At 40.2% G+C, this 26,065-nt stretch overlaps 3 protein-coding genes across 8 annotated transcripts in view; 1 reads left to right on the forward strand and 2 right to left on the reverse strand.

The window, feature by feature from the left end:
• The window catches only part of LOC101796143 (protein FAM169B), a 39,955-nt gene extending 38,569 nt beyond the window's left edge, over positions 1–1,386 (reverse strand). The window contains exon 1 of the mRNA XM_027466224.3: positions 1,234–1,386. Within this exon, the coding sequence (XP_027322025.1) occupies positions 1,234–1,267 (34 nt within the window). The 5' untranslated portion in view covers positions 1,268–1,386. The remainder of the gene's footprint in view (positions 1–1,233) is intronic.
• PGPEP1L (pyroglutamyl-peptidase I like) lies at positions 631–18,370 on the forward strand. 5 transcript variants are annotated; one of them, XM_038185042.1, is made up of 8 exons: positions 631–1,129; positions 4,897–5,056; positions 7,701–7,753; positions 13,417–13,533; positions 14,051–14,280; positions 15,278–15,365; positions 16,911–16,976; positions 17,999–18,370. In XM_038185042.1, the coding sequence occupies exons 2-7, from the start codon at positions 5,026–5,028 to the stop codon at positions 16,947–16,949; spliced, it is 558 nt and encodes a 185-aa protein (XP_038040970.1). In that variant the 5' UTR covers positions 631–1,129; positions 4,897–5,025; the 3' UTR covers positions 16,950–16,976; positions 17,999–18,370. The 5 variants fall into 5 exon arrangements, with proteins under 5 accessions (XP_038040970.1, XP_027322029.1, XP_038040972.1 ...); XM_027466228.2 differs by having other exon boundaries at positions 15,278–16,976; XM_038185044.1 differs by lacking the exon at positions 15,278–15,365.
• IGF1R (insulin like growth factor 1 receptor) overlaps positions 17,279–26,065 on the reverse strand; it is a 175,824-nt gene continuing 167,037 nt past the window's right edge. For both annotated transcript variants that reach the window (XM_038185039.2, XM_027466223.3), the window contains exon 21: positions 17,279–24,830. In XM_038185039.2, coding sequence (XP_038040967.1) covers positions 24,464–24,830 — 367 coding nt within the window. In that variant the 3' untranslated portion in view covers positions 17,279–24,463. The remainder of the gene's footprint in view (positions 24,831–26,065) is intronic.

Genomic DNA, 26,065 nt, shown 5'->3' on the forward strand with positions numbered 1-26,065 from the left:
AAGTGCTCCTAGTCAAATATAAACCAGGAACACTACACACGCCAGACTGCCTTGGAAATCCATGATAGAGCATGTGCAGAAGATTCACCTGTCCTAAAATAAGCTCCCATACCAAGCACCAGGAGCATTGTCTTTTGGGAACTCAGTGTCTACTCATGTCAAAGCTGTGTTCCACCTCATAACGAATTGCAAGTTCTCTGTCGGCCCACACGGGGCAGAGAAGAGCTTTAGCTATGGCCAAAACCCCCAGTAGATTAACTTGTGCTGAAAGCAGATGGTTTTTCTCTCCCCCCAAAATTAATCATTAGAAACCATGTATTTCTTGTTCTACAAGCATCTCATGATCAACAAAGCAAGTAGCAAGTATTTACTGAATACCCTTTCTTAAGTAACCAAGGGCAATGTAGAAAGCCTTTTATACCTCCTCTCTACACCAAAATAATGCAGCAAGTTATTTCTTGGTGGTCAAGACACAATGTGTTTACTGCTCCTTTCGTCCCCGAAACCGTGTTGTAACTCAGTCTGAGTAAACACTTTAACGTGTCCTCTGCAATTTGGCCTCACAGATGTAGAAGTATGTTTACACAGCACTGCCTCTGCTCTTTATTAGTTCTCCAGTACCTCACCGTTAAGGTCACAGGCCGATGCACCTGTGCCTCCACACACACACCAGCTGCGCCATTTTACCAGCACCACCCGCTGAACCAAAGCTGACAGAAATTGCGGGGCCAGCTCCCCAGCTCCTCTCTGCTTCAAGGCGGGTTTGGGCTACCCTAAAAAAAAAAAAACTGGAGAAGCTCCTTGTGTGCTTGGGAAAGGGAGAAAAACTTCAGGGACTTGCTCTGGTAGACCCTCTTTGAGGAGGGCGTCAGACGGGACCACCCCGGGGGCACCTCTTCACCTCAGCCACCCTGGGGAAAACTGCGGGTTGGAAACGCGGCCACGAGGAGCTCGCCCGGCCGTGCCCGCGGGCGAGGAGGGCACTGAGGTGTCGGTGACGAGGCCGGGGCGGCACGTTGGCCGCTTCAGCAGCGCCTCGAGGCGGGCGCTGAGGAGACGCCGCCATTTCGTGGCGGCGGGGGGCGCCCGGCGGCCCCTCACGGGAGGAGGAGGAGGAGGCGCCCGGCGGGTGAGCAGCCGGCCCGGGGGGGACATGAGGGGAGAGACGGGACGAGGGGCCGGCGGGGGAAGGAGGCGAAGCCGCGGGCGAGCACTCTCTCCCTCCCCTCTTACCAGCGGCTGCTCGTCCTCCTCCCTCGGCCTCCATCAGTGCCTTGGAGGCGGGCTCCGGCCGCCCGGCCCGCCCCCGGCCCCGGCCCCGGCCCGCGGGGGGATGGCGGCGGGGCGCTGAGGGCGGGACGCGAGGGGCCGCGGCCGGGCTGAGGGGAGAGGTGGCCGGAGGGGAACAAAGAGCGGAGGTTGCGATAAACCCTAACCCTGGCGCCGCTTCTCTAGGAGAGAAGGCTAAAAAGGGTGAGAAGGTGTTTCCAAACGCAGGGCAAGGTGGTGGTGGGGTTAAGGAGCAGCTCCTGTCCTCCCCCCAATGCAAGCACCAGGCAAGCATCGCACTTCAACGTTAAAAAATGCTGAATAAGAGTTCTAAATTCTTCACTTAAAAGGTCCAGTTTGACAAACGATAGGGCTAATGCCGGGTTCGTTAAGTGCTGGGAATAGTGAAGTGCAAAAAATGATGTTTTTATGGCATTGTTCAGGCATGTACCGCAGTGATCTTCAGTCATGTGAAAGAGGCTTTTGAAAAATCTCGCCTGCTGCTCGATATTAAGAACTAAAGTAGAGGTAGGAATATGAAAAAGAATACACAGTTGTCAAAATTAGAAAACAGAATGCAGGTGTTGACTCCTGGGAGCCTTCCTACCGAGATTGTCTGATTGCTTAATTATTTCTAAAATAGCTAGCACAGGTATCAAAGTAAAAAATAGGGGGGGGGGGGGGAAGTACATGGAAATAATAGTACATTTGCATAGAAAAATGCACACTTTCTTTTGGGCTTGCTGTTGGGGAACACCACTGGTTTCAGTCCCTCGGACACAACGCTTCAGGAACGTGCTTTAAGTGCCTCACGTTGCTGCTACACACTCTGCTCCCTGTCAGCATTTAAAAGGAAACTCCACAGGGTTGATCTTCCCTTCAAATATTTTTAAAAACATGGTAACAAAGACTTGTATTTTCTTTCCTCAACAAGGCAAAGCAATTTTTCCCTTCACAATAGGGCAACACAATTTCAGCACATACACGGGCACTCTCAAAGAAGCCAATGTCACACAACCACCTCACAGCACATCAGTGAGTTTCTTCACATTCTTGTGATCACTTGAAGCTTTGCACCTTCCAGCATTCCCCGAGTATCATGCATGTTCTCAGCCCAGAGGTTTCATCATCATATAGACCAATGGTCTATAGGAAATATCAAACTTAACACCAAAATGTTTGTCTCTTCTCTTTTTGTGACGTTATATTCCACCTACCTGTATGCCATCTTTGGTCTTCCCTGAGGATCATTTATTTTTATTGAATGCAAAAGAAATGTAAAGTGCTAGATGCTGAAATTTCTATTTAAAGTCCCATTATAGTTTAGTGTTAAATAGCATAACAGCTTGATTTCTCCCTCCTCTCATTAAACGTTGGACGGCTGAGATAAATTTGGAATATATTAAACACTTCCACTTAACAGTTTAACATGTTGGTTCGTTCTTGCCAATAGCAAGAAATAAAAAATCTATATGTAAGTAATAATAAAAGGGATAAAATTTGAAGAGCTGTTACTAAATGAAGGGCCGTATTCAGTTTTTGTTACCTTCACCACTAAAGAGCTATTTGAGCAGTATTCTGGTACTTCTGCAATGTGGTGAGAGTGCATTTACAGAAAATACCTTTTCCTCTTAGCAGCTCAAAACCTTTTTAAATGTATCAGGCAACTGTACGGTAAAGTGTTCAAAGCCAAAACGTTGGCTTTCGTGGTTGAGTTGTGTCCATTTCTTTTTGCCCCAAAATGAGTGCTATGCCAATCATGTTTGTATACAGCAGGAGGAAAAACAACCGGTGTTAGTTATGGCTGAGTCAGCTGTGTCTGTGATTTGCCTTCGAATAGCCAGGGCTCAGTTTCTTAATTGTAAAAAAGGGAGAAAAATTTGCACCAACCTCAAGTATCCATATGCTATGAATACATATATGTGTGAGTGCTAATAGTAAAGCTACGCTCGTAGTTTCTCAAAAATTTAAAGAGTAGCTTTAATTTCAGTTGTTTCAGAGTCTATGGATCTAACAGACATATCTATACCATGCAAGAACATCTAATAAAATGCCTTGTGTTTCCCAGCATTCAACAAATACCCTCCATATGTCTATAAAGCTGCTATAATGTCACAAACAAAACACATTCATAATTTCTTGTGTAGGAAATTAATTAAGCAACTGTAGGTCTTAAATCCTGTTTTATTCCTTGCATATGCTTTGTTCATTAGACCTCCCTATACAAGGTAAACTTAGATAATTATTTTTTTAATTTACCAATATCTATTTAAAAAGTAAGTACGTCTGAAATAACTGTGAGGACTGGTATGTCATTGTCCTGTTCAGTATCACAGGAGAAGTTTTAGTAACCAGTAACACTGAAAATAATTGGTAAAAATCTTAATTGACCTAGGGGAACTAAAGGCTACAGCATTGTAGGTGCAATTCACTGAAGGTTGCATCAAATTTGGCATTATTTAAAGCTGAAGAGTTCTTCACATATACTGTATTAGCTGCTCCTTCAGCCTCAGTGGCTAGCAAAAGTGAGTTTTGCAAGTTGTATTAGTCAGGAAGAGACATGGGCGGTATAATCAGGGTCATTTTATTTAAAAGAATCCACAAATTTCTCTCTCTCAGCGCAGGAGGATTCAGATGACAGAAGCAGCTCATAGCTCCAAACTTTGCTCAGCCACCACCCAATCCAAGAGATTTCTTCAGGCATTTTTTTCTTAAGGTCTCATAATTACCATCTCTCTTGAGACTATATAGTGGCTTTCTATTCTTAGTTTATTTCTCCTCTCTCTCTCACACACACGCATACACTTCCTACTCAAAACAAGACCCAGCAAAACCCTCTGCCCACATAGTTATAATTCCCGAGAGGACTTTCATATGCTTTTGTTTTGGGCAGTGACAATGTGCATATGTTTTGATTTCAGGCCCCCTATTGGTTCTTGCACTTCAGTTAATGAAGACAGACAATTAAGCTCCCCAGTTTCAACAAGTTATAACCCACCTTCCAGGGTTCCTTTGACCTTTTATGTTGGAGAGAAATTTTGTAATACGTTGTCCATTGGATGTTATTACCAAGTAAATGTTTTGCTTTAGCAAATTAATATTTTCCTGTTTATTTTTAAAAGTGTTAGGTGCTTGAAGTATTTAATAAAAGGCATAAGATAAAGCTCAAGACTAGTAAACTAGGTAAGTGCTAGGAGGAAAAACATAAGAGTTGCCTCTCTGTATTTATAGGTGGTAAGAAAGAGGCACAAAGACAGTAGAAATGGACAGATAAATGTTTGTAGCTAATGAATTGTTCACAATTAAAGTGAATTACAGCTGTGCTGAAAACACAGTATTCACAGACATACGATAAAATTGATTTAATTACTTTTGCTTACTTGTATATAAACACGTTGCTGATATTGCAGGATATTTTTCAAAAAGTTTCTTTAAGACTTCTTTGTTCTTCCCCAAATACTGCTGTTGCTTGCCTGGTAACAGGAAAAGACATTTGGTGCAGTCCCCATTAACCAGGCTTCTATCTCTAATAATGAAACGTAACAATTTGTTTTGAAAGTTACATAGATCACAAACTATCCATGTAAGGTGAATCCCATGGATGAAACCTTTTTCTTCATCCCATAGAAATGTGCATGCTTCTGAACAGCTTGAATCAAAAAATAGATGCCCCAAGTGAGGAAGTCTGCCACAGATGCATGAATTGTGATACCGTTGTTTGGAAGTGAAAGACAACAAGATTTCACCTGTTGGAGCATGGATTCAAAATCCACTGTGGTTGTAACTGGTAAGATTTTTTATTTTCTTCTTCTTTTAGCTAGAGATAGTATGCTCACACACTTGATCTCTGTCATAAACAGTTCCCTGGAGGGAAAAACAGTAGCAAATGGTCATACTAACAATTCCACATGGAAAATAACTTACTACGGTGCCTTCTTAAGAAAATCAGATATATGTCAGAAGAAACAGGCTGCAGTATGCCCTCTTCACTGCCATACAGTTTCATTTGTTGTTCATTCTCTCCATGTTTTAATCTTTGTTGACATTCTATCTGATCCAAACCATGTAGCTCAAGGCAGTGCAGGCTAGCATTAGATAAAGCTTACCCAAAAGGAGCTCTAAAGCAACAAAACCAGGTTGCATCACAATGTCACATAGTCAGCGTCCAGAATTAGAGCAACACATGGCAAGTTTCAGGGTCTCAGATTCATGGCAAGGTAAGGGAAATTTAAACAGGAGATGCTGCCTCATCACCACTAAACTAGACCATTAAATTAAATATATCAAAAGAACATGCCTGAACGTGCAGCACAAGGGACAGAATTTCTCTTTCTCTTGCTGGCTATAGCTGCTGCTGAATTACAGTGACGGAAACACCAGCTAGAGACTTCTGAGTTTTTTAAAAGGTTAAAGCTCTTAAGGAATGCTGCTGCTCACTATTCCTCTCATTGCCACTGGCTCATTTAAAGGCAATCATTACACATATCTTGACATGTGAGTTGCTGGATAATTTTCCAGTGTGGGTCATCTGAGGACGTAGGAATGAGGTTGAAGCTACATCAAAGAGATCTGCATCTTGCTGTTTTCAATTAAACACTTTTTTTTTTTTTTTAATGGCTCCAAGATGAGCAGAACTAGTTTGGCTCGCTCCAAACAACTGCAGTTGAAATGAATGGGAGTACAGAAGAGAGCAAGAGGTATTTGCTAACCTCTTAAAAGGCTGCCAACCTGGCTCTCTCCTATGATATTTATAGCATATAACTTTGATGGGCACACTTCTTTAGCACCTTATATTTTCTTCCTCTCCTTACATAGCCATTTAGGTGCAGAAATTATACTCGTTCAAATGGTTTCAGACTAGTGTGTCCCATTAGAGACACAGGTGCATCTTTAAGCTATTACAGAGATTATCACAGCATGCCTCTGTCACATTTTCACCTGCTCATAATATAAACCTGCTGGCACCGAGCCCAGTTTGTTATATAGTGCCTAATAATATTGAGCCAGTTAGCTCTTGAAGTTGTTGCAGGTATGTCAGTACTGTACAACTCTCCTACATTTACTCATTTCTTTTTGTAGAACAATTTTATCCCAAATGGCGGTTTCTTAAGGCCACGGCTGAGATGCATGGTTTTGTGAGCTATTTAATAACTGTATTACAATTCTACTGTTCCACACGCACACAGGTACACAAGCATGCACAACAGCTTCAGAATGAAGTGAGTGTCTCCCTAATTTCCCTCTGAAAATGGAGTGGGACTAGTCAGATATTTTTTGTTCCCTGTGAATGTGAAATGCATGCTATTTCCCCTATTCCCTCTCCTCCCCCTAGTACAAACCTAAGCCTGAGGAAATCATTGGCAAAAGTATTAGCACCATCAGGCTTTTCATAATATTAAAGAGAAAATAGTGAGCAGTTACGAAATAAGTATCAACAAATTAAGAAATGCTTAAAATCTACCATTAATTATTAAAGCTGTCATAAACCTACATTTAGGCTTAATTGTTCCCATGTACAAGTAACTTTCAACATGCAAAACAGCAATCATATGCTGTAAGTATTTATTTGTCCATTTGTAGATTTTTAAATATTTAAAAAGTGAAGCATTAAAACCATCTCACAAACCAGTTTTCCTGCCACCCAGTATCAAAGACTTGCCAACACAATGGACTGAGAACAGTAATTGAGATTAATAAAGATTGTGGGAGTATTCCATCAAACTCTTTAATGACAAAATGCCCATCTAGGTCAAAATGATTTTTTTTTTCTTTTTATTAACGAATCTTGTAAAATTAAATCTAGTACTTTGGATTCAAAAAGTCCTTTTCCCTTTCCCCCTTTCTTTTCCTGTGGAGAACAAGTGATGAAAGATTTTGTCCAGTACCACAAAAAGCACATTTTCCCTGATGGAAAACTTAATTTTCTGTTACCTGGGATTAAAAAAAAAAAATTACAAATAAAATCCAATTTTACTCTTTCAAACATGCATGCCTTCATCTTCACGAGCCTTAACAATAAGAATAGTATGTTGACAGTGACCTGGGAGTATTTGACACCAGTTCATTTAGGAGTGGTATTTCTGCAGCAGATGATATCATCATCACCCAAATCATCACTTACATGAACCGTCCCACTGGCTCCAGTACATTTCCCAGCTTCAGTTAAGGACATCACATAAGGAAGCCTTGACATGAATTAAGATTGTGGGATTAGCTCTTATGTCAGCACATATAAAAATAAAAATGCTATTCCTGTAAATGTTATAACGAGAAAAAACACTATCTTAAGAAAATGGCAACCTCCATAAACAAAAATATTATAACAAAGAACAAAATGTGGGTGCATACATGTCACCTAATGTCACCTACATGTCACCTAATCTAAACTTGCAGTGCAAACATAGGTTAAAAGCATCTTTTTTCCTTCCCAGGTTTTGGTCCCTTTAGACAACACCTGGTTAATTCTAGCTGGGAAGCAGTGAAGGTAAGCATAACAAAAAAAGGGAGGGAGGCGATCCAATCATAAACTGTTTCAAGGCTTTCTATTCCCTTCTAGAAAGTTACTTCTCGTGTCTTATTAAATAGAATTGTGCCTCTTAGAAAAGACCCCCCAACATGGAGGGAAGAGAATAATTAAGTTAAAATCATTTGCAAGAATATTTTTTTTTCCAAAATATTATTTAATACATTTAGGATTTTTTTTTTCCCTTGGGAATGGTGCCTTATCTGCAACTAATGCCACAGTTTCTCTCTCTCTTCTGTAAACAGGCCATTCCATACCACAATGCATTTTATCACGTCTAAGTTGAATTCCTTCTCATACAAGCGTAGCCTGAGGGGCGTATGGTCTATTAGGGGAACTGAAATAAGGCTGTAAATATTTAAATTCATCAAGAGACTGAAATGAAAAAGGCAGCTATAAGTGGTGACTATATACTAGTGGTGACAGAAAGATAATGACCCTACAGGACTATGACTGTATTACAATTTTTGGTGACAGCTACTGAGGATCTGTCTTCAAAGTGAAGTGCAGTCAAGCCAAAATGATGGAAAAACAAGGAACTAGTAACTTTTTCCAAAGAGCAAAGCTATAGCAACTTCACCAACCCATACAGATTTTCTATTCTAGCTTTGCTGGGATAGGAACACTGAGTGGAACTTGGTGTTTGGAAGAACAGATCTATTATCCAAAGTCATGAGGGATGTTATCCCTGTAGGCTAACAAGAAACAAAAATACTTCTGTTATACCTTTCCACACCCCAGCCATCACACGAGACCCATAAATTATCTCAACTTCAACTTGACATGTGCCCTAAACCACAAATATTTGTCAGTTGACAATGTTTGTACTCATTATCTCCTGATTCCTATTGGTTCTAATTTTGGACACAATATCATCCGCTTCTCATTGAAAATAAAACATGTTCTTTATCTGCAAGCAAAACAGCCTAAAGCCAAAACGCACTGATGAGATGAGTTTTCTGTAACAATGCCATGCACTTGCTATGCCAGGAAGTTATATAACATGGACTACAGCATTCCATAATGAAACAGATGTCAGTCCTGGTGTATGGAGGATAACGAATCCATTTCCCTCTGGTGTGACACCCTCTGTGTGGAATTAATTTTTATTCATGCTGGTCATGCTGCTTTGGTTTCCTATTCCCTGGCAAAGGTAGTTAATCCAGACAATTCAGGGAAATTTGCTGCAAATCTGGAAGTACTTTGAATTTTGATAGGCTTTTCCATACTAAATAGCAATCTCATGGTATTGTTCATTGGGCTTGTTCACATGAGTAGTCCAATGGTCTTCAGGAAGCTCATGCACAGATATTAAAGATAGCAAAATGTAGACTTGGCTTGTGGATCCTGCACGGATCACTAAAGTGACATAAAGCCCTCCTGCTGAGTCTCTTTTCTGAGAATTAAGCAAGAGTACACTCATACTTGTCATCAAGGAAGCTCTGAGCAGTCAGACCAGAGCTACTGAATGGGATTATGCAGGATTAATGGTTGTGTAGCATTATCCAGAACGATCCTAATTAGTAGCTCAAAATGAATTGAAACTTATCGAAAGCCAGGATACCACTGCAGTCTTGGTGATGTTGCAACACTGGTATCTGTTGTCTTAAGACTTCATATCCCAGGCAGGTCCTCACACCAAAAGCACCTCAACACCTGTAGAAGTACGTGTATTGGGAGCCCTAGAATCCTAACTCTCAAAGTACAGCCTCACCCTCCATGCCTTTAGGAATGGAGCCTTTGCCAAAGAGCAATGGCTTCACTTTTGTGAGAAACACTCACTCTTACACACATATGCTTCCTTAAAATCACTGTTGCCAGCTCCGTTGTAAGATGCTTTTTCACTCTCCACCTTGCTGATGGGATCAGCAACCTTCCTGAAGCTCTTTTCTTGCTGTAGGATGGATCAGACACTGATCCGGTGAGCATACAGCCATTCCAACAGTTGCATCCCTTCCATGCCCTTCACTGGGCACTCCAAAAAATAGTAGTGCCGTGTTGTTTCTCTTACAAATTAACTATTTACTACCTCAGATGTGGTGGAAAAGCAATTTCCATTTTCTGGTATCTCCAAGAACCAGATGATAAGTGTTAATAAGACTTTACCAATCTCTGTTTCTGCTGGTTTAGAAAGAGCATTTGTTCTGAGTTCTTGGAGTTCTTATTGATGCTATGTACCTTGCCTCTTTTGTAACATGGAAATAAAATATTCAAAGCATGCGAGGCGTACCGTGCTATGTTTGCATTAACCCAAGTTCTCTTCGCAGCACAGGAAGCCTCGCACAGAGGGCATCCATCAGCATCACATCTATCGAGCTCTCTCATTCCTTAGCAAGTGCCCCTCTTGAGTGTTTAGGGAAAAGGAGAATCAAAAGGATCTGAAAGTACAGGTGAACCTGTCAATTCAGGGTCACTGAGAAAAGCTTCAGAGCTTTTATAGATGCTGTCACACGGCCCAACATGGTTGTCTAGCACTAGAAGCACAGCTTCTCTTCCAGAAACCTGTCTCACTAAGTTTTTCATGGTTCTCATAAGTCCATTCACCTGAAATACCCTCCTAAAATATGCATGAAATCTCCACCAGCAGCACTTTTAACTCTTGAAGCACAGAGCAGTCTCCCTAGAGGAAAACACCACCAAGCATTTACTCCACTTTTGCAGACAGACCACACTGAGATATTATGATGCGCTCTTCAGCACCACATGGGACCCTCGGAATCTCAGATTCCCTGAACTGTTTATTCTGTGTTACAGCCTGGTGGTCCCACCTAGTACCCCTTGATCTGATCCTGTTTCTGTGTGTCCTCCAGAAACTCCTGTCTGGTACTTGGCAGCTAAAATAGCCTAGCAGGACAATCTACCACCAAGGTCGAAGTCTCCAGTTAATAGGGCACAAATGCAAGTTGAGTGACAACATTCACAGCAATTAAACTGTTAGTGCAAAGAACAGGTCACATTTCCAACTGCTTCTGGGAACTATGTTTGCTATCAGGAGATGAGGATCAGATCTCTTAGAGCAGTTTTTCATCCTGCCACTGGCCATGTGGTCTTTGGAAATTTGTCATTTAATCTCTCTCGCTCCCTCTCTGCTTTAGTTTCATCATCTGTGAAACTAAGACATTGCTATTCAGCTCCTCCATTGCTGTTCTGGAACTTTCTTACATCCCTGAAGCTTTAAAGAGGTATCTACAGGAGTAAAACAAAACAAAACAAAACACAAACTAAACCTGCAACCAAAAAAACCTTTGCAACATGATTGCAGACTGACTGGGTCAGCGGATATTTGTGTTTTTCTTTCTGCACCAACACATGCCTTTTCGAATAGTGTTCACAAAATTAACACACACAATATAACCCTTCACCCCCTGACTTCCAGGCAACCCAAATCAGTGGGAACTCAAGCAAGCTGTGTGAAATTTCCTGGAGTTTTCTAAAAGTTTAGGTTGCTTGTTGCTTGTAACACCCAGTGGGACACACAACCACTGCTTCTGAGCTCAACTGCTCTGTGCAAATCACCTCTGTTTGGAGAGGCGACATGGTCCAGAGCTCCTCTGAATTGGGGCTATGATCACAACTCACCATCACTCCAGATTGTCAGCTGATAATGCTGGATTCCATTTCCCTTTTAGAAAAAAAATCCAACAACAACAACAACAAACCTTTATGCCTTCTTTTCAACCACTTTTCCCGCAAAAATGTCTTCCAAAACTTGTGTCATCCCTCAACATTTCCTTTTCTGTTTCAGTTACAACAGACACACTTGTTTACTGAAATAATTCACCACTGTGAGCTCTTTAGTTTCCAGATCCAGTCTTCTTTTCTAACCATCTTCAGCCTCTCACCTTAAATGCAAAAAATATTCAGGTTGTTCCTTGTCTTAGCCTTCACCATTTTTGTTGTTTCATTTGCACAACATCTGCTGTAATGGTGTGCAAGCCCGTGGTTAGGATTCCTAGACAACAGAGTAGTATACATTATTGACAACATGCTGGAATTTCGTGGGACGAAGCAAACTATCTGTCTTTGACACAAATTCCCAGCTCTGGGCTACCGGCCAGCTTCTGATTTTGTTCTGCACAAAAAGTATTCCTGCATTTTTCCTGTCACAAATGGTGACAACAGAATGTCAGTCCAGACAGCACAAGAGGAGAGTAGCCTAACAACTCCTCTCATCTCCAAATTCTGTACCGAAGTTATGGATAGTCAAGTACTTTAAGCCTTACAGTTAAAAAGGAAGAATCTCATTAAATGTTAAAATTAAAGATGTTTGAGAAAATAAAATGCTAATTGTGAACCAGCTGGGGTTTTCTTTTTTGGAAGCTAAGACACAGTGCAGCATTCTTAAGCAAGATGATGCAATGGCCTCTCAAAGACTGTCAGCGCCCAGAGGAAAAAAGGCTGGCAGTGTTCTCTAGATGTGTTTACTTCCCTGCAGGCATTGTTTCCTTGCTTGTGTCAAATAGTTTATTGAGCACAGCTAATCAATGTTTCCGCTGACAAGAAAATTGGAACAGTTTATATAGGAAGTCAGCGTTGAAGGGCAAACTTCCCAGTTAACACAGCTTAGAACTGTGGGCCCCATCCGCACAAGTATCCGTAGTAAGAAAGGAAAGCTTGAGGAAACAATGACATGGACAAAAAAGTTACAAATTTCTCCGTCTAATCAGATACTGCTGCTATTGCCTTTTTGCCTATGTCCTCCTTAGAAGCTCAGAAAATCTGTAGCTTCCTTTGGAAGTGGTCTCCTAGGATGCAACAGGAATTTTCAACCACCATTTTCCTTCTCTGGGACCGCTTTCTGCCTCAGACGCATCCTTTCTGCATCTTGCCACTGCAAGTATTCTACCTTCTACTTAGAGACCTATGCCTTGTTCCACTGACAAAACAATTTCAAGTTGTTTCCACATGCCATTCATCCCTGACTATTCTCCAGGACATCTTCCAACCATCTGGACAACCTGCTGATTTCAAGGATGCCTTTGTTTCTTTCACCTCAAACCTGAGCACAATTTTTGTTTCCTTTGGGAAAGGATCCTATGCAGAACTGCAACTAAATGACAGAGAGATAACATCGCAATAAATAACATTTCCTTCTTTTACCAGGGAACCATATTCTAAACCAAAACGCAATTAAACCCTTTCTAAATGTGACCTCGTACTGACAGTACAGCAGAGGTTACCTGAAGCATTTCAAGCCAGCTGAATGTGAATTCTCTCATGTGAATTCTCCCTCATTTGTGTCTCCAGAAGCACAGGTTTATCTACTAGGTCTTCACGAGAAACAGCTCGTAACTGCATCAAAGCATAATATATACTTTCAGCGTGGATCTTTTCTAAGAAATCCTGCATTTCATGGTTCCCCACGGACTGGTCCCTAAGCAGTAAGAATTACACAAACCACCCACTGGACACTGAGCATCCCTTTGGAAAATACAACAGTGGCTCAACACAGATGTGACATTAGGAAACAATGGGGCTAGGAAACAATGCATTACATTGCTCTTCCATATGTTTTCTCAGTTGGAGCAGCCCAATTTCTTTTATCACAGTGAGAAATCCAATGTTCTTATATCCCCAACATCCATCATGGTTTTTTTGTTTGATTTATTTTTTTGTATTTATAGGAGCTGTCCAAGAGAGGCCTTGGTAAAACCATAGATCTCCGTATCATGGAACTGCCAGTGGTTTACCAAAAAGCAAAGGAGCAAGTCCTCAAGATATGGACAACTCTTCAGCCACTAGTGAGTAGTTAGTTACAAGGTTGGGCAATCGTTCTCTTAATTTCTGGATAATACTATTTTCAGTGGATCTTTAAAAAGATTTCTAAAAGATTATTGCACAACATGCATCAGACAACTCTGGATAGTGACTATTAAAACAGTGATAAAGGTTTCAAACTGAACTTTGGAGCACACAATAATTAGCATGCTGTTTTAACTCTGTGCCATTTAAACAGCAGAACTGCATGCAGAACAAAGTAAAAAATATCCACCATAAATTGCATGGTGCAAAAAAAAAAAAATGTACTGAAGCATTGAAGTCCTTAGTTGACTAGACACAACAAAAAAACAAACCAGAGCACAATTTTGTTCTCATTTATAATCTCTTATCAAAGTTTTCTTTAGGCATGAGCTACAGCAAGACTCCCTACCTCGCAGCTAGTATTTCACATAATGCTTGGCACTATTACATTACATGTTTTTAAAAAACAGGTCTCATTTTTAATTTCCTGTTATTCACTCCGGTGGGAAAAAACAGCTTACTGTTCATGTTGGGCTGGCTTCATCCGCCAAAGCAATCATCATCCTTGAGCAGTGTGGGAAGAACAAAGGCTACAAAGAGATGGATGCTTGTGGTTTTCACCCAGAAGGTGGCTGTTGCATGCTAGATGGTCCGGAAAAGATTGAATCTACAATTAATATGAAGACTCTCTGGAAAAACATTTCAGTGGAAGGGATTGATATAATCTTTTCCAGAGATGCGGGAAGGTAAACATTGCGTATCGGGGTCTCAGAGTAAACGCAGAAGTAATTCAGCCAGCTCAGTTAACCTTGAAGAATCTTTGCAATAACTTTTCCTCCAACCAAAATCACTTTGAAGCAAGGTCTTCAAGTGGCATAATATGAAACTAGGATAAATTTAAATTCTGTGTAGAGAAGCCTTTGTGAAAAACTACAGTCAGTAGATGTTTTTTTCCATGGATTTATGAATTCCAAAAGAAACAAGTTTCAACATAGCACACCCTGTGATTACCAACTCTAGTAAACCTGTGCTATTATAGTCTGAAAGCAATACTGACTGGTAGCAGATTTTAATCTATCTTTCCCAACTGGGAGGGATACAAAATGTAAATACATACACCGAAGAACAAAACAATTACAAGTACCTTTAGAACACTGTCTGTGATCTCATCATGAGTTGCAGTAGTACTGAAGCAATTTTCTATTAAGATTTCTTCATTTAAAAGAAAAACAAAACAAAACAAAATTATTGTTATTTTTAATCGCTTATCTTGGCCTGTGCTTTCAGGATTTGGGTCTCCAAGCTAAAAAGTAGGGTGATAAGGGAAAGAAAAGAAAAAAGAAAAGAAACAATCTCATCATTACTGTGTGGTTTTATGATCCACACCAAAAAAAAAAATTATTAGTGTACTGTAATGGCATGGTTGTAGTTCCAGTGGGGCTGTGTTACCTTTCTCATCTGACTTGTCTTACAGAAACCTAGAAAAGAATGCATGTCTTGTGATTTTATTTTTATTTTTAAAGTTCCTTCTGGGTGAGTGTCTGAGAAACTGAATCATCAGATAAGGAATATTTGTTTCTCAAGCTTGTTTCATTTCAGCATTTCCTTTACTCACTAAACAAATGTGTTGAATAATTTCATAAACCAGATATGGTTTGGCTACTTAAAGAATATTTAAATTTAATCAAAGTTTACCGTTCCTTTATCCAGGTTTCTGTTTCTGTTTTGTTCTTAATATTTCAGGTATATCTGTGATTACACCTATTACGCTTCTCTGTATTATGGCAATGGAAGAGCAGCTTTCATCCATGTGCCTCCATTATCCAAATCGGTAACAGCAGACTCTCTAGGAAAAGCATTACAGACAATTATCTTAGAAATGTTAAAACAGTGCGGGGAAGAAAGAGAGTAAGATGGATCATGAGAGGGAAAAAAAAAAAGAGTATTTCTTAGAATGCAATTCCTTACCTCTTAGAAGTAGCAAATCTAATTGTTATTTAAAACCCTTATATAAAAGATTTTTATATTCCAAGTTATTTTTAGTGAAATCTCCTTACAGAAAACAAACTACTCTGGCGTAAAAAGCTTAAGAGAAAAAAAAACAACAACAACAATTCATAGTTTGTATTGCTAACAATGATAAGGTTGCTTCAGATTTAAGAAAGTGTGTGAATGTGGACTTAAAAGTTGTTACATGCTTTCTAAAATCTTTTAAGTTTGTTTTTTTTTTTTTGGAAATTTTAGAGAAAACAAGAAACATTTGGGACGCTCAATCCTAGTTCGGAAGGGCAGAAAAACATTACTACAGATTTACTGAATCAAGATCCATGCTTGCAGCTCTAAGGACATGCAGCACTGGATCTAAGAGGTCCTCAGTCCCTGCTCAAGTCCAACGAGATAGTTCATCTAATAGAAGGTGCCCATATAAAAACTTCAAATACAGGTGAAACCAAAACACACACAGGGGTCCGGTTATCTGAATGTTTCTTCAGATATCTGTATCTCTTGGAGACCCGCTGTAAACACTGGTTTTCACATCAAAAACAGATTACGGAGCTGGGGTGACTTAAAAAGAGAGCAAATAAAAAGCTAGAATCTGGCAGACACTGAAATGCTGTTAGTAATTTGGGTTTAAATTGCCCCAAAACACCATTTACCCCAAATTCTCAGTATCTGTCCCAAAGGAAAACACTGTAGTCCTTCCACAAAGCACAGAACAAAGACAACAGTCTTTCAGTACAATGGGTCATGGCTATTCAGGGATTTATACATCAAAAATCAAAAAGCTAACTTGTCCCAAGAAAGGCAATCATTGAAGCACTGTGCTGTGGAATGCGTTATGGCACATCATCTTTCTTACAAAACAGGAACCAAATGAGATCCCAAGTTGTAAAACTCGGGATCAGACAGTGACAGATCACTTCTGCACTTCTCCCCTGCCAAGCCAGGCTCCTCGATGTCTCAGACGCGGCTATATACAGAAGCACTGCACTATTAATGCTGGAGAAGACAGAGGTTTGTAGTGTCTTCTGTAACACACACAGAATGGCAACGCATGCTCTCCTTAGTAATTTTGCTAGTACCAAAACAGACAATTATGACATAAAGCTAGCAGTTAATTTTCAAAAACAGTCAGCAGAATGAAACAGCAGCACCTTAATATAGGCATCTGGGATTTTTCTAAGGAAAACAAAAGCTCATTTCCTCAAGTGTCATGTCAGTAAAAAAGGTCAACAGCCAAGGACAACCTAAGGGCTCAGACGCCTGAACAAGCTCTGGGCCACCACTGTGCCCTAGTCAAGACTTCGACAAGAGTCAGAGGAATTGGAAATGTCAGATGTAATGCTAGTTTCCTTGCCACTATCTTTGCCAACAGTCTTTGCAGAAAACCAATAACCCCATGCTGGATGGATGAATGCCTCATCTACGGATTGCTGTAGAGGTAAATAAAAGGGTTTCCTTCGAATAAATAAATAAAAATGCTTCCCTTATTGAAAGAAACCACCTACTGCAAAGCAGGACCCAAAAGTCCCATTGAAAAAGGGCCCACAAACTCAGCGTCATTGGATTAAAATATTTTAGATTTCAACACAACATAATGGCAGTACTGACCTCCACAAAGATTTTTTTTCAGAGTTGCTCAATCATATGCAGCCAAAAGGGCAGAAGAAAAACAGATCTACTTTTTTTTTTAAAGCTGTACTTGCTCTGCAATAAGTAACAATAAATTCAGAAAGAGACAAATGCATACAGAATTCTTTTATTTAACTTAAATCATGTAGTACTGAAACTACTAGAAAAAAGCAGAGTAAGAGAAACTAAAGGAGCCTTAGCTTCAGCCATTCAAAATAGACAAAGTTTCTTCTTTTCATAATGTAAAGAATCCCGAGTATATCGCAATAACAGGAATAAATTCTTACAACAGAATATACAAAAACATTTTGAATTTTTTTTTTTATCTACTGATTCATTTTAATATAAACACAGGAATTTCTTTAGGAATAATTTATACACAGCAAGTCTTTTTTATGTAATAAATTGGCCATGTTATTGTTTAATTTTCTCTTAAAAAAATTTAAACAAGAAAACTTGGAAAATGTTGTATTTGCAACTGCATCCATTCCTTAGCACTTTCTAGTTTTGTTTTTGTCCCAGAGGTAGACAAACTCTGGCCAATCCTTTCATCTCAAACCTCACTGGTTTAGAAAACAGAAGAGCTGACTTTAAACAATACCTAAATCATCGTAACACTTCAGAAATGCAGTTAGCCTAATTTCAGGGGGGGGAAGGGATCTTCAGTATTCTTAAATAAAAATAAATAGGGACCCTGCTTTGCCTCTTTCAACAAAGCTTCAAATGGTACTCAGTATCTTTAGAGGCTGCATACAAACTTTTAGAACGATGAGACATCTGCAAATAGTTCTTCAACAGTCATTACAAAACTGTCTTCCCTCTTTCTCTTAGGCAGTCGTATCCTTCAAACCACCTGGCAACCGTTAAGCAGGTACTGAACAGCACAAGTGAGACTGCGTAGCAGCAAAACCCGTTCTGTTTCCCGAACCAGTGAGGTTCGTGTAGTCCATTTAGTTAACTGCACTAGACAGTAAAGTGAAATGACCAGTTAAGATGATCCCACCCCAACCAGAGGGCTCTGGAAGACCAGGATACTGAAGATACAGAACATTTCCCCAACTTCTTTATTCATTCGCTGTATACTGGGACACAAAGCTTGGGTGGGTAAGGGGAGGGGGATGAGCCATGAATTGGACAAGTTAGCAATCCTTTTTGGCATATTGTAAAGCTAGCTAGTAAACTGGTACCATCAAAAAAAAAAAACTGATCACATACAGACACACCCACACAGACACAGAAAAGTGCCCTTAAATTATATTTTAGGCATTAATAAACTACAAACATTTTATAAAATTATTCTATGTACTTACAAAACGCAATGAAACATTTAATTAGTTCTTGTAAACCAGATCTTCGTCAACTGACTACCCGTAATCTACTGGACTTAAAGCCCTATTGAAAATGCTAATGGATTACTAATCAACGTAACGCATACAAAAAAAGATGGACGCACACACACACGCACGCATACAACCTAGTGATAGTCTTAAGGTACTTGCAAAACAGACCAAGTGTAGGTTGAGACTGATTCATACAGATCGATAATAAAAACCATCAAACTCCCGTTAACGAGTTTACTACTTCAGCTGGAAAGTCAAAAGGTTTATTTACAAGTACCAATGATCAGAATCTGAGCTCTGCTGCTGTCCCACACACCAAGCTCAGGAAACAACTTCAAACTTCTGCCAAGCCCTGTGTCTTTGTAAATACGCATTTCCATATCCTTTGTTTTCATACGTCTCCATACAAATACTTCTCAATTCTGATTTACCTGGCTGCACTCAATATTGGAGGCTGCTTTTCACCTCTGAGCAACCAGTTCTCTGAACTGAGGCATCCTTTGAAGCCCTCCTGCCTATTTGCAGTTCTGTATCTTCAGCACCCCTGGCCACTGTGTTTTTTCTACACATCATTCTTAAAGTCTTGTCTGCACAACTACTCATGGGTTAAGTTGCAATATCTGGCTTTTATCACTGGTTAGTAAGGAGTGGATCCCTTGCACCTTCCTCCACTGTTGTTTAGCCCAGTGATTAAACACGCTGTTGACAAACAAAATAAGAACAACAGGAAACAAGTGTTACTTGCACTAATGGAATGAACAGGGTTTAAATATATATATATCTATATTATAGATATACATATGCAGATATCTATATGCATATATAGATATATATGTATGGAGTTATACCAACAACAGGAGTGTCATTCACTTAGACTCAGATTGTACTGAACACCCCTCGGCAGTTCCCAGAGGACCTGAGAGCAGTTCCGTCTGGTGACCAGTCGTCCTGGGCAAACCGGGCTTCACTTGTTTCTAAACACCAACAGGAGCATCAGTGCGAGCATCCCTGGAATCATACATCACTTAGAACCAGCTTTACAGAGCAGAGGCATCGTGCTGAGAAAGACTTGGCGGACACAGGCTGGCCTCAAACTTCCCATCACGCTTGGCTTCTGCGTCTACTTTATCGCTCCCCTGAAAGTGCATCTCAGCACCAAGCAGCTGACACTTCTGTGCTTACATAGGAGCCACCTTCCTTTGCAACCAAACCACCTTCTGTGCCACTGCGAAGCTTTGCAATGCCAGTCAGGTGAGAACAACGGCCCGAGTGCTAAATCAAAGCCTCCCCCACTGCGATGACAATTTGTTAGCCTACTGCAATTAGAACATCTTGGTACCATTTGTCAAAATGCTGGTTTTCAGGACTGGGTGGGCTTTTGCTTTTAATTTATAAACAAATTGGATTACTTTAACTTTATTCAAACATAGCTCAAGTTCTAAATAAATTTTCCATACCAGACAAGCCAGTGGTCTCAGGGAAGAACAACATTACAAACCATATTATGACTCTATCAAGCCAACATTAATTCTCAGTTGTTCACATGCATAAACAACTTGATTTACTGTCCAAGGGAAGTCTGCATGAAAAACCCATGTGAATAAAGCTATTCAAAATGCACAAAACACAACAACAAAAAAAAGCTATGGAAACAAACAGAACAAAAAAGTAATTAAGCTTGAATTGCAAACACAGAACACAATGGTATCATGAAGGTGGTTTGGTCCAGGAGAGCTGACTGTCATCACACATGCGTACTTTTAGTCCCATGACTGTCTTCTATTGAAGTGCTTTTTGAAATGTTTATCATGATGGGTGCTACGTCATTAGTGTTTCTTCCTAATGCATTTTTAAACCACCTACATAAAATTATAAAAACCAGTAACTTGGACAGTTTTAACAAAACCCTCCTAGCCAGCTGAAAGATCTGAGGATCTCCAGTTGTGGTAATCAATATGTGCAAGAGAGGGGAATAGTCACTACACCAAAAGGTCACAAGAAGCTCAAAAAAAGGGGGAAAACAAGAACAGCATAGTAAAACCTTATTTATTTTTTTTTCAGGGTTTGAAAAATGCTCCCTCCAAAGACAAACCCTGTAGTACTTAACCACAGGACTGTATATTCAAGAGGCCATGTACAGCTCCAAGTAGCCAAGCACCACATTATTCAGATACCACAACCAACACCTGCACGAACAGCTGCCAGAGCTGGAAAAAGAGAAACATTATACATCATGTTGATGGCAAGCTCGTGTTAGTCCTGTGTGCCTGTAAACCAGTTACACTCTGTCAGAGGGCAGTTAAAATTTGATGGCTGGTCCATCAGAATCCACAGTTACAAAGCATATAAATGGGGGATGAAAAGGGAACTGAAGTTTTACTGGCACATTAAAAAAAAAAATCAATTCAATGTTAGTTTTGAAGAAAAAAAGAAAAAAAAAAAAATCAGTGCTTTCATTAAACAGAAGCAGCAAAGATCCAAAGCTGTAAACTTGATGTAGTAATATCATCAGGCAGCCCAGGGCAGGTTTTTTCACTGTTTTGGTCAAAAAGAAAATTAAAAAAAAAAAGCAATGCTTGCTGTATGAGCCAAATGAATGCTGATTCAACCAAGTATCTTCTTGGTGCTTGTGGTATCTGAGGAAAGACTGGCAGGAATGACTTAGGACAAATAGAAAGTCCATTCCTTTATTCTAGAAACTCTTCTGGACCTGCAAACATTGTAAACAAATCATTTCTGTAACAAATTTGATCAAATACTCATAATTTAAAGTTCTTATATCAGGTCACCTATTTGTCCACTCCTTTAAACATGCCATGACAACACATTAAAATGGCTTCGTGTTTCCTTAGAATAACCTTAAGTCAGCCACCTCTTGGTTTTCTCTCATAGTAACAAATTGGGACCAAAAAGGCCAAGCTCCTTGGAATTGAGGCAAATATTCTGAAGTGACCCTTTGTGATGAGCAGTGACTGTTCCCCTCCAGAACCTAGAGCATGTGGTTTATGGAGTGAGAGGTTACCAGTATCAACGGCATTTATTGGCTGCTGAGAAATGTGAGATGTATTTTTTTTATATACACACATATAAAAAAATAAGAGTGAGGTAGATAAATGTTTGAAAAAAATCAAAAACTGTCCCCCTGTCATACTCAAAAACCCTTATCTCAGTATTTAAATTTATTATGGGGCATCTCTACAGTGATTTAAACTGATATCACAAAAATAAATAAAAAAATCCTACATAGAATACCTTCTTAATTAACTTTTTTGTCTTTTTCATTTTTAAAAGGGAAAAATAACTATGGGACAGAGGCAAGAGAAGATAATGGGACCTAAACTACACAAGCAAAAAGCACTACAAACTTTTTAAAATCTCCAGTCAAAACTAGCAATCAGTATATTTTAATTCTTTGTTCTTACTCAAAAGATTTAAACATTTCCATCCCAGAACCACCTCTTCACTGCCATCATTTGGTTGGATCAGTGCTAAACAAAGGCTTAGATGCTGTAACTAAGATGAGCAACTGGTACGACTCCTTGGTTATAGACTTGATGATGGCCCCCTCCTTCCCTTTTCACCAAGGCTTCTGCAACTGAACAAACAAGCTTACTCATTTTCTTTTGTTCTGAGGTTTGGTCTATGATTTAAGCAACAGGCTTGGACTTGTACAGGTTTCCATAGCTGCCAACACGTAGCTGTTTGCTAGCCGAGCCACTGGCCTCAGCTATGTGCTTCCACCCTGCCCCATGGAAATGGCATGCTGTTTTGTTGCATTATTTTGTTTTGACCAGGGGTGCAAAGTGCAGCCCAAGGCATCCTCCACGAGGGCTTCCTCAGCAGGAAGGCGAAGAGCTGGGGCCAGGTGGTGAACGGCCACCCTAAGAACGCCCGGCACCGCCAGCTGCAATCGGTACAGCTCTCACTCGTGGGTGGAAGAGTTAAAAGAGTCATTTTAAAAATCAGTGACCCAAAAGCCTGGCGTCTGCTGTTGTACCCAACAAATAAAAAAGGTGTGTGTCTGTCTGTCTGTGTGGGGAGTGTGTGTGGGGATGGGTGGGTGGATGTGTGCCACGACCAAAACAAGCAGGGAGGGAAGGAGGGGGAGGACCCTTGTACAACAATGAATATAAACACTGAACAAGAATGTACTAAATATTTAACCTTTTTTCTGACCTGAGTTTGTATCATGCCTTGCACTGTAACAGACTCGCATGCTGCCTGGGCAGAGGTTAGTGGGAAGGAAGGAAAACCGGGTTTTAAAAACACCACACCGCTGCCAGAGTGTTTCCACGCAGGGTGTCCCTTCTTTCTCCATGTCCTCCTCAAAAGCCCTGTAACCCACACAGCCAAGATGTTGTAAAACAACTAATGGGAAAAAAAAAAAAAAAAAAAAAAAAGGAGGAAATGTATTTATAAAAAGGCATTAAACAGTTCATGGCAAATCATATGAAAGGTATCAGTTACTGGGAAGGAAGAAGTAAAAGTTACACACTATAGTACAAAGCATAAGAAAATCTGTTGAAGTGGGAAGGAAGGGAAGGGAAGGAGGGCAGACCTGAAGGTTTTCATAGATTAAATCCACAAAGATAAAGAACAAAAAAAATAGCAGCTTTTTTCTGTACAGACATATAGATGAGTATCTGAACCGTAAAAAAGTTATAAAAGTGACACAAAAGACAATGTGTATGCAAATGATCCATGGTCTAACATAGAACTGCAAGACCCTTCGAGAAGTCTTAATAATAAAGAGAAAAGGTCAACAAAGCATTATATACTTGAATCCGGTTACTGCTTTTTTTTGTCTTCTCCAATTTTTGTTTTATAGGTGTTTTTTCCTTGCAAGCCTGTGAAGGAAGGCAGGCTGCAATGATGGAGATCTCTGCCGGTTTTTTCATGTTTTTTATGTTTCATTTTTGGCGTGCGGTTGAATTTTTTTATTTTTTTTTTTTTACAAAATGCACACGTTTGTTTAGCTCACCACTGCCAGTTTTGTCCAGAATTCATAGGGATGGGGACAGGAGTGGAGAGAGGGCTGTTTCTTTACCCCATCCCTTTTATCTTCTCCATCGCAAGAAAAAAATCACATTTTGTCCAGTTTTGAAAAAAGGTCTAGACAATTTGATTTTTGTTTTTATTTTAAATACCAGTGTATGATTGAATAGAATTTATTGGTCAGGATCTCCTTTAAACAGAGCAGTTGATTACTGTGCTCCTTCCATGCCTACAAAAAAAAACAAAAACAAAAAACAGAGTTCATTTTTTTGGCAAAATTTGGCAGCGTTGAAAATGGTAACAACCTTGGACGAATGATGGCCCTTTTTTATTCTTTTACGTGTTCCTAAAAAGATTAAAGAGCAACATTAAAAATCCAGTCTTTTTAAATTTTTTTTTGTTTTTTTTTTTTCTGTGTGTTTTTGTTATTTTTTTGTTTCTTTTTTTTTTTTTGTATGTGTTTTTTTGTTTTGTTTTTTTTGTTTTTTAATAAAGACCTACAGTGTTAGGCAGGTGCTTGCAAAGGTACTGGGGAGCCACCTGGCCTGCGATATCTTTGATCTGATAAAAGTGCTGTACGGTTGAACTTGCACGCAGATATGTTTCCCATTATGAAGCAAAGACAGAGACAGAAAGAGAGAGAGAGAGAAGAAAGAGAGAGAGAGACATCAGATCTCAAGTTTTCTGTTGCTATTAAGTGTTAACATTAGAGTTTTAAAAGGCCAACTGTGTGCCCCATGAATGGAGTCCTTTACTGAAACAAACATCTGCTTGCATATTGAAAAAAGAAAAAACGATAACTTGTTTACTGAAAAAAGGGTTCTCCCAAGTGCAGCTATGGCAGTTCTGAAGATCCACTGAGGTACAGTAGGCTTTGAATATATTGTAATTTTCTTTCTTTCTTCCCCCAATACGTGTGTTTTTTCTGTGTTTTGTTTCTGTGAGATTCTGGTTCTAAGGATCAGCAGGCCGAAGACTGGGGCAACGGTAAGGCCCTCTCGTTCTTGCGTCCCCCGTTCATGTGTGCGTACGGCTGTCTCTCCTCGAAGCTGGCCCGAAGGACCACCACGCCTGGGCCGTTCTCGGCTTTGTGTCCTGAGTGCTTGTCAGTGGGTTGGAGGGTGGAGGAGGGATCTAAAGGAATGCTCTCCATGTTTTCAGTCTCCAGGTCAAGCTCCTCTGTATCCGGAGGCTTGTTCTCTTCACTGTAGAAGAAGGAGACCTCTTTGAACGCTGGATCCAGCTCGTCTTTAATGCTCCCGATTATTTCCAGGAAGGAGGGCCTCATTTTCGGGTTGTACTGCCAGCACATGCGCATCAGTTCAAACCTGGACAGGAAACACAGAGCACAACCATTTACTGAGGTGTTTTACGAGCCCTGACTGGGGAGCAACCAGCCGTGACTGAACGAGACCACGCGCTCAGGAAATCACTCAGTTCTGGTGGAAGATGAAGCGACGCAAGTTTTACAGGCCGAGATCCCTGTGACACAAGCTGACCTTTCTGAGCACTGATTTACTTCTCCAGCTCCTATCTAAACCTTCTCAACTCCCTTCCACACACACTTGCCTATAAAGCCATCTTGTGGATAGCTGGTATCCAGAAGCACTGCAGATGTTCATCCCAGTTTGGTGTTTCCCTGGTTTTCCTCCAAAATGTCCTGTACTTACCCAATCGTACAGCAAACTGATAGTGCCTCTCAGAGCATCTTTTTCAAAGAACCAGTCCCTACTCTATCAACACTGTCTGGAAAGGAAATTAAAATAGAAAATACACAATGTAAAAAAGTCCCTTTTTCCTGAAAGAAGAAAATAACATTAAAATTAATTGCAATACCCAAAAGGCATTTACAAATCTCAACAACATTCTCTAATCTTTTATTTTAAAATTATGTTGTTTTCATTTATGGCCAGGGATGCATAATATTTTATGGAGTGTGAGATCATCTGTTTAAGCACATCCACGATTAGATCTGTACAATGTCCCATGCTGGTAAAAACAAAACCACAAAATGAAATAGTAATATGTTCATAATGAAAACAGCATTTTCATGACACAGCAGAATTGGATATTCCTGAGATCGCCCTGAGCTTTAAACACAACACCAAGAAAGGATTTCACTGTGTGAAGGTGGAATTGGGATGCCTTCTGTTAACGCAGCACAAGAAATGTGGCAAATTTCAATATGAAAAGGAAGATTAATTCTCTGAGTCCTCCCTCTGTGTGCACAGCACTCAGAGAAGCATGCTGTGTGTAGGATGGCACCACTGGCCCCAGCTACTGCTTTCAGTGATGGAATAAGAATGAATCTGGAGGGAATGGGAAAAATCTTTCATTCCAAGTAACACACTAGAGAATACTTCATGTTTCTGCCTTACCTCCCAGCCATGCAATCTGCAGTCCCAGTAAGACCCCATCTCTAGCCAGCAGCCAAGCCTGGTGCCCGCCTCTGCCAGCCCTCCTGTGCCAGGTGAGCCAACTCACCTGAACTTCTAGATTTTACAGAGCACCACCATTTTCCTAATTTCCACAGATGTTCAGAAAGTAAGCAAGGCATTCCAGT

This window comes from Anas platyrhynchos, chromosome 11, assembly GCF_047663525.1.
Source record: "Anas platyrhynchos isolate ZD024472 breed Pekin duck chromosome 11, IASCAAS_PekinDuck_T2T, whole genome shotgun sequence".
NCBI lineage: Eukaryota > Metazoa > Chordata > Aves > Anseriformes > Anatidae > Anas > Anas platyrhynchos.

Coding starts and splice junctions, on each gene's coding strand:
- PGPEP1L (XM_027466228.2), top strand. CDS start 5,026: ATGGATTCAAAATCCACTGTGGTTGTAACTG. Junction 7,754..13,416: donor CTAGCTGGGAAGCAGTGAAG/GTAAGCATAACA, acceptor TTGTATTTATAG/GAGCTGTCCAAGAGAGGCCT. Junction 14,281..15,277: donor TTTTCCAGAGATGCGGGAAG/GTAAACATTGCG, acceptor TTAATATTTCAG/GTATATCTGTGATTACACCT.